Genomic DNA, 9,350 nt, shown 5'->3' with positions numbered 1-9,350 from the left:
GCCAATGAGACAACTTTTCGCAAGAGACCAAAATGACGCAGAAATTAACAATTATAGATAACCTGACTTGGGACAGTGTTTTGTATATTAGTGTTTGTCTTGCAGTCCCGTTGTAATATTCCGCCTCTATTTTACGTTTACCGAGGGAAAGAATAACATTATGTAGATTATTCAATTTTTACTTTTTTAAGTTTGTCGTTTAGAAATAAATTATATAATACATGTCTTCAGTACTGCTGTATGAATAATCAATCTCTAATAATGTTGTTTAGTACAATGTTCCGATGTCGACAGGATAGCATGTTTTATTTGAATTGTTTTTTTCATAAAGCATTACGGAGGGTGATGCAAGAATACTAAATAAATCTCCATCTACGATTATATTCGGTCTACTTAATAAGAACTGCTGTAGACTAATTGACACATCTGCTTCAGACAAACGAAAGGACAAGTCTGCTTTTGACCAGTCATAGGAACAGGTCTGCCCTAGACCAGACAAATAGACAGGTCTGCTCCTTACAATAACTGTGCACAGGTCTACTTCTGACGCACTATCATATTTTACAATTTTCTTATTAGACTTCATTTCAAATTATGTAAACAATAATCGCATTGGTTTTTTTCAGTATAGAAGAAAAAAATGTTTACATGATACTCTTTAAATATTTTACACATTGAAAAAACGTTTTTTTTTATTTCATAATCCTATATAAGGGCTACAACGGTTATTACTATTTTCAGGTGTCGATAATGAATTGGAGGTTTTTCGGTTTGAACATTCTGATTTGTGTATCAGTATAGCATTTCAATACAAACCTTTGCGTATTAACGACAAAGAATATAAGAAACATAACAATAGAACACACCCTCGCAGTTAAACATTCAACTGTGTTTGATATTTACATTTCGTTCGTAGTGATCGTATTCTTTTCGAAATCGATGAAGTATTTTGACATTGAATAAATGTAGATGGAATATATTTGTATAATACGTTTGTAATTGTGTTATATAATTTTGAACATAAATATTCTGTATTGAAAGAAGGGAGAATGCAATGAGTTGTAAAACTAACTACAGGTAAATACTCTTAAATATGAATTCATTGGATGATTACCGTGGTTATTCAGTGGATATTTCAAAGGGATACTCGGGCAACTGTTGTTGGTCGAGTGATTTGTCGTTACAGCAAATTTGTTTTTGAGAAGAAATACAACTATTTATTTTTAACTGAATTGTCAATTACGGATTTATATTTTACTAAAAAAGAAATTTGGGAGTGTACATTGATGTGTTTGCTCAACGAATAGTCTTTATTAATGTGTTTTAGTTGAGCACAAGTAGAACTGTCAACGATGAACGATTCTTTTTTATCATTTTTTCCAATCTTTCCCTCCTTACTTAAAATCTAGGTTGTTAAAATTAGATTTGTTCAGGATTTGTGACTAGCTAGCCAATGCTGTATTTGTCTCAGTCTGTGTGATTTTCTACATTTTGTTTAATTATTTCGTTTATCTTAAGTTCAGGTTCTGTTTGTGTAACCACAGTTGAATTTCATATGGCTTAACGCTTTATTTGTAGAAAAAAAAATGGTTTTTAAAGCTTTTGTTTAGTAATTATTCTTCCTTATATCCTTCCGGATATTGTATAGTGATCCATGGAGGACAACTGGGTGTTGTACAACACTTCCCTGGAGCAGGTTCTTTCATTGTACATTGTGAAGGCAATTGCCATTGATAGCACCTGCAACAATAAACAACTAACTGTTAATAATCACATCACAGTGTTGATTAAAGACAAGTCTTTCACTCCAATAAACTCAATTGTCTTTCATCTTTTAAGTACAACATATTCTTTGTCAATGCTTTGTAAAAATTCTGTCTTTGAAAAATTAAAAAAAATTACTTCTGAATGACTTATCTCCAACTTATTCTTGTAACGTCACCCAACTAGGTTTTCTTAATTTGTTCTAGAATAGATTGCATTATACACCACTAATCAATGCTGTGTCAAAACTTTAGTATTAAACACAAAAGAAGAAAGAACAATACTTAGTAAATTTATATGTTAAAAAAGAAAAAGACAAAATTGTTGGTATCTGACAATCAGTACCTATTCTGTATTTCCTATTATCTTACCTCCTTTACTTTTTCTAGGAATATGATTGGTTCAAAGCGACCTCGTGGAGACCGTGTATATTCCATATTGGGTTAGTAGGGAGGCGGGGCTTATTTCAATACACGGTTAGTTGTGGATTTATGACTTGGGCACTGTTTGGTTATTTAAAAGTATTAAAATTATGTGTAATATTGTTGATATCAAGGTTGTTGATAATAAATATTAATCGTTAAAATTAGTTGTATAGTACAGACCAATTGAAGAAGGTTCTTAAAATTGAACACTTGAACACTTTAATACAAAAGTAAGAATATGTGTTATGATATCAAATAAGACAACTTTAGTCTAAATTCAATAAATAAAGATAGTCGGTAAGATAAATACGTTACATAGTGTGCTAGTGACCTAATATGATATATGCAGGGTAAGTTAATTCCATATGGGGTGAGAGCGAATTTACTGACCCTGTATATATCATATTAGGTCACTAACACATTATGTAACTAATAATATCCAACATGCTATTTCATATGCAAAGTGCGATTGACGCACAAATATAAATCCTGAAATATGTAATTACAATGCATAGCTTTGCTTATATCAGTAATCAACAAATTATTTGAATACAAAAATATATTAAACATTTATAACATTTGATATGGATACTTATTGCTTAGGAAAAATAAATTGCCTAATGATCAGGATTTTCAAGGGTTAATTTTCATTCTGACAAAAAAAAAATTAAAAAAAATGTTGTCCTTGAAAATTCTACATTTCTTAATCTAAATCTACGTTGTAATGAATAAACGCTTGACATTTATATTTCAAAATATACTATTATTATGAAATATAGATCATGAAGTCATATTTTGTTTTACCGCTGGGAACTCGATATTCATCTTTATAAGTTTTTTTCGGATACGTGTATTCATGTCTAGTTGATTGATAAAGTCAGAAATTTTTCTTGCAATTACATTTAATTCTTCTTAGCAACAGCTTTCTTTTCGGGAGAATAGAAACAATAAAGATGTAAAACTATGCTTGAAACATGTGCTTCAATTCAAAGGTTGTCTTGTGGTAAATCCAATATTTCTACCAAATAAATTGAAAGATGAAGTCGGTGTTTTTGTCTTGCCTTTGAATGGTTATCGACATCACAACAGTTTTCAGTTCCAACCAATCGAGGAGAGGTAAACCTATGCTTCATACACGTCGTTTCAAAGTTATAAATGAATCAGTTATAATAGATGACGCCATTTAACCACATCATTTCATAACATAATACCATCAGCTCCTTTTTCAATTAGTCAATTATTGCCTCTCGACATTTGCCTACAGGTAGAAAATGAACTCAGGTGATTAGTTATTTTCTGACATGGTGAATCAAAAATTGTGAGGTAGAGTCCGAGTAATCCGGAAAAAAAGAAAATAAGATCGATGAAGTCGAATTTGTAAATTTCTGCTGTCAAATTATTTCAGACATGATTCATACTCAGATTATAAAATAAAGTTAAACATCGGAACAAAATATGTGACGTTTGTAATATACTATATCATAATATACTAATATAATACAAACATCATTGGCCAACCTCATTCTGTATGTGCTTTTCATAAGGAGTACAAGAAAAACTTTTAGCTTAGATTCTGCAAAGGATATGACTGAAATAACGTTTGGCTATATTCTGTTGATACCATGACCGACAAAATTATGTTTTTCCACCTGTGTGACTTTTGCTTTATTATCAACTGATGTACGCCGATCGCGTGATTCTACGTCAGATGTAATGTTAACGAATCCATGACAAATCGCCCAACTGGCAAATCGCCCCACACCTAACCGCCCCACTTTTTAAAAAATCGCCCCACTCAGTTAAACCAACTCGTCCCGCTTATGAAAAAGGGTAAAGTCCCATTAAAAATAGGTTGGAAAACTTTCCCTCCTATAAATTCCCGCTCAAATGAGGTCTGCAAACTCACCCCACTCATGACACATATATAGATAAACTATGGTGAATGCAGTAATACAAGCTCGCACCTCTTATAACAAAGATGCAATCCCTTTGTATATCTATGTTTCTGACTCCACTTAAAAATAAAATCAATACTTATGAAAACATTAGATTAACATATTTTTGCAGTTCTTTTCTTTTCTTTTTGTTGAAATTATAAGCAGAAAGAAATGATCTTTATTTCTGAGACGTGAAAGCCAACTAGTCCCACTTGAGAAAAATAGAAAAATCCCAAAGTTTGCCGTTGAATACCTAACAATGTGTCTGTCAGGGAAAGGATTCGGTTCCAGTGCTTAAAATCGTTCAATCCTTTTTGAGCGTATTTTATAACATGGTTTATAAAATCGTATTATAACTTTGTAATAAATGGAGTAGGTCCGATAAAGGCCGATTTTGACCTCAAATTTCAGGTTCATCTGACGAAAGATTTTGGAGACTTTTTAAACACTAGAGTATCTATTTTAGTTGATTCAATTAGTTGATGTGAAAGATTTTAACTGATTTACTTCAAATCAACCTTAAATATGGAAAATCTATCACATATGCCAACAAATGACACTTTTCAGATGGTTTTTGTCAAAAATGAAAGTGGCCACATCCGTGTTCATCCTTAACTGTTATCTATATTATGTATATTCATCAAATACAACTTACATTTCAATATTAAGAATGAACACAAATGCGGCCACTTTCATTTTACACAGAAATCGTCTAAAATTTAATTCAAATGCTAAAATTGTGAACATTTTAGTAATTTAGCATGACAAAATGATGCTAATACCCGAAATGTGTGCATTGTATTGTCAAAATCAACCCATATTTATGTAGTAGAACCGTTCTATTTTCCAGTGAATAACTAAAATTTTACATTTTAACAATTTAGTAAAACTGCTATATTTTGAGGCCGAAAAGGGGTCTTACTGCACCTAGTCCTTTCACATATGCATTTGTTATGCTTCCTTGTTACATATGTGTAATTTTTATTGTGAGTAAGATTATAAAACAATTGTGACTGCTGTGCATATAAAAAAAAAAAGATGTAGTATGATTGTCAATGAGACAAGTCTCCACAAGAGACCACAATGACACAGAAATTAACAACTATAGGTCACCGTTCGCCTTTCAACAATGAGCAAACCCAATACCAAATAGTCATCTATAAAAGGCCCCGAAATGGCAATGTCGAGTCCGAGTAATCCGGAATAAAGTAAACAAGATAGATGAAATTGAATTTTTATATTTCTGCGGCCAATTTCTGTCGTAAATTGCCGATTTTGAATTGCCACAATTTTTTCGCAATATACAAAAATCACGACCGCAGACTGTAACTCATGTCATAATGAATTTAACTTTATCAAATATCATCATAAGCCAACCTCAAGCTGTATGTGCTTCTCATAAAGAGGACAGGGAAAACTTTTAGCTTAGATTTTTGTAGTGAATAAGATTATAATACAAGGTTGACTGCTGTGCATATAAAAGATATATAAAGATGTGGTATGATTGTTAATGAGACAACTCTCCACAAGAGACCAAAATGACACAGAAATTTAAACATTCATAGGTCACCGTACGACGTTCAACGATGAGCAAAGCCAATACCGCATAATCAGCTATAACAGATGACGAAAGATACCAAAGGGAAAGTCAAACTCATAAATCGAAAATAAACTGACAACGCCATGACTAAAAGTGAAACTGACAAACAGACAAACAATAGTACACATGGCACAACATAGAAAACTAAAGAATAAACAACACGAACTCCACCAAAAACTAGGAGTGATCTCAGGCAGGGATGAGGTAATTGAAAATCTAATGGTAATTAAGTGTAATGCATTACAACTTTCCATGTAATTGAATGTAATGTGTAATTGAGCATTTTTTAATTAGATGTAATGGTAATTTAATTAATTACATTGAAAAAAGCATGAAATGCTCAATTTTTTTTTTAATTACATTTGAATTACATGTACTTTTATGGTGTTAAAGATAAGTATTTGTGTTTAATAATATAAATTGTAACATTATGTTTATTTTTCAAATATTGATATCACATACTTTTTTAATATATATGAAGTCTGTATTTTTTCTGAAGTTTTTCTATTATTTATTTGATCTACAGAATTTTTTTTAATAGTCTTGAAATTTAAAAAATGTGAGAATTATATATTAGTGTTGTGAAGTTTTTAAGAAAGATCATTTAACTTAATAGATTTACTTCATTTAGAATTTAAAATCACTGTACACAATTATTTTGACAAATTAGTATACACAAAAGGATTATAGAAATAAAATTTGACAGCTGTAAAAACAAACAGCAATTAATCAGATTAAAATGTCCAGGGGCAATAAAGGCAGCAGTAGTATACCGCTGTTCAAACTCATAAATCCATGGACTAAAAACAAAATCGGGGTAACAAACTAAAACTGAGGGAAACGCATTAAATATAAGAGGAGAACAACGACATAACACTACAATGTAACACAAACAGAAATGGACCAAGCATCAGACAAAATCCCTAGAGAATAACAAATATAACATCAAAACCAAATACATGAATTTGGGATAGACAAGTACCGTGACACGTCTTATCGCAATGTCAATTTACACTCAAAAATAAGAGAAAACAAACGCCGCAACGTTAAATTGTAACACACACAGAAACGAACTATAATATAACAATGGTCATATTCCTGACTTGGTACAGGACATTTTTAAAGGAAAAAATGGTGGTTTGAACCTGATTTTGTGGCATGCCAAACCTCCCTCTTTTATAGCCATGTAAAATATAACATTAAAATGACAACACAACATTACAGGACTACAATATAAATAAATTGGAGAACACAATCGACAAACAAACACACGAACAACAGCCAACAAAAGGCAACAAGTTCAAAATTTTAATACGCCAGAAGTGCATTTTGTCCACACAAGATCTACTAGTGACGCCCAGATAGAAAGGTGTGAAAGCCGAAACAAGCACGAAGTCGAACAGCATCGATGACCAAAAGATAAAAAAAGTTGTGCCAAAAACGGCCAGGGTTTTCTGTTACCAGAACATTCCTATTATTTAGAATAATTTATACTTTTGCAAACAGTAAATTTATAAAATTACTATACAAAAGATGTACATGATGAAACTGAAGTATTAACTAATTACAGGAAACAACTGAAATACATTACATAACCAGACATTTGCAACACAAAATGTAGACACATCCGAATAAATTTAAACCTCAACGCCAAGTGACGTCATATTTAAAATTGTAAAAAATGACAAAAAAATGACGTCATTTGAATTTGTAAAACAGATCATCAAAAAATGAAAAATGACGTCACATTTGAATGAATAAGATAGAATTAGGAATGATTTAAGATACTATTTGAACTAAATACTGATATTGCATTTAATAACAATGCACATTTTAATACTTATTAATAGCAAACTAAGGTAGCTATTAACTATATTATAAAGCTATGTCCGGTTTGTATTGAATCTAACTTGAAACGTAAAATATCGTACTGATTACGTTGAACAAATTCAAATTTAATAAATGAATGCGGTGATTAATTTTCTTTACCATAACATATACATATATTAGAAAAGACGTCAACACATTTGACAAAATCCGATGAGAATTACAAATATAACATTAAACATTTAAACTAAATACATGAATTTTGGATAGACAAGTACCGTAACACGTCTTATAGTAATGCGAATTCACACTCAGCAAAACAGTCACAATCGGGAATAAGTCACGTTTGGTAATTAAAAATTAGACGACATAATGACAAACCACAATCTATCATGTGGTAAAAATGTTCTTAGCTAGTTTGGTCAAAGAAACATCGTATGGATCCACCAATTCGTGATGGTGTCCATAAAATGTACGGAGTGTCAATTTTAATCTGTCCTCCTCATAACTTTGTTGGAGCAGTTCCTGCGTAAGGAGCACACTCCTGTATATGAAGTCCGTATAGTGTGAACAAGCACGAGAATAACGTATCAATTTCGATATGTAAACACCATACGAAGGGGCAGAGGGTATGTTACTGCTGAGAAATGGGAAATTGATAATTGGGAAGTTGAAATCGTCCAGTTTATCATAGATTTTCGTGTGAAGTCGTCCATCTACGTCAATATTGAGGAAAAGATCAAGGTATGAAGCAATCCTTCTAGTATCAATAGTATCTTTCATTTCAAGTTCATTGGGATATATGAGATGTAGGTATTGGCTGAAATATGGTTTATTCAATGATAGAACATCATCAATATATCGGAAAGTAAAATTAAAGAATTTCGCAAGGTGCTTTTTCTTTTTGTCTTTTAGAAGGTTCTGAATGAATTCTGCTTCATACGAGTACAAAAACAAATCAGCAAGCAGGGATGCACAATTAGTACCCATTGGAATACCGACTGTCTGTTGAAATATAAATCCTCCAAACCTAACAAATATATTGTCGATCAAAAAGTCCAGCATTTTGATAATATCATCTTCAGTATATTTTCTGGAAGATTCAGTGTGATTCTTCACAAAATATGAATTATTGTAACCCAAAACAAGAAATTTGTATCTACGATTCCCATTTTTATAGAAAAAGCTCTGTTTTATGAGATGGTGAAGTCGATCTTTCAACTGAGCATGGGGAATAGTAGTATATAGCGTAGAAAAATTAAAAGTTTTTATGTTGCTGCAAAATTGCAAAAATTGTGATCGAAGGTTAAGCAGTAGATCTTTCGAATTTGTGAGAATCCACATCTGGTTAACACCACTGGTAGAATATATCTCCTCACAATATTTTTGAAGCCCATCTTTAACTGTAGAAAGAATAGTAGTCAGTACTTTAGAAAGATGTTTAGTCGAACATTTTGAAGACCAAGCTATGTATCGTTCTATATATGGAGTTTTGTGTAATTTAGGTATCCAGTATAAAGAAGGCAAGTTTTCTTCGTTTTCTTTGATGCTGATACCAAAAGAAAGAAGGACAGATTTATGATTTGGTAAAATTTCGTCCTTGGTAAATGATGTTAAAGAATATGTAGGATTACCAGTAGTTTTATCAATTCCAAGCGCTGTAGTGAGACATTGCAAATAATGTTTTACATATGAAGACAATATTATTGGAGGCTTTATCTGCTGGAACAACGACATATTTGTCATGCAAAGAGGATAAAGCATCCACAACCTTCCGGATTCTTAAAAGGGTTAGAA

The 9,350-nt window shown here is 31.6% G+C and overlaps 1 protein-coding gene across 1 annotated transcript in view; it reads right to left on the bottom strand.

Moving 5' to 3' along the window:
* Window positions 1-1,549: 1,549 nt before the first annotated feature.
* LOC139522746 (uncharacterized) overlaps window positions 1,550-9,350 on the bottom strand; it is a 56,728-nt gene continuing 48,927 nt past the window's right edge. Inside the window, exon 20 of the mRNA XM_071316251.1 lies at window positions 1,550-1,740. Within this exon, the coding sequence (XP_071172352.1) occupies window positions 1,614-1,740 (127 nt within the window). The 3' untranslated portion in view covers window positions 1,550-1,613. The remainder of the gene's footprint in view (window positions 1,741-9,350) is intronic.

The sequence above is a fragment of the Mytilus edulis genome, chromosome 5 (genome assembly GCF_963676685.1).
Source record: "Mytilus edulis chromosome 5, xbMytEdul2.2, whole genome shotgun sequence".
Classification (NCBI taxonomy): Eukaryota; Metazoa; Mollusca; class Bivalvia; order Mytilida; family Mytilidae; genus Mytilus; species Mytilus edulis.
The sequence above is the reverse complement of the archived record's forward strand: the minus strand, read 5'-3'. Positions and strand labels throughout refer to the sequence as shown.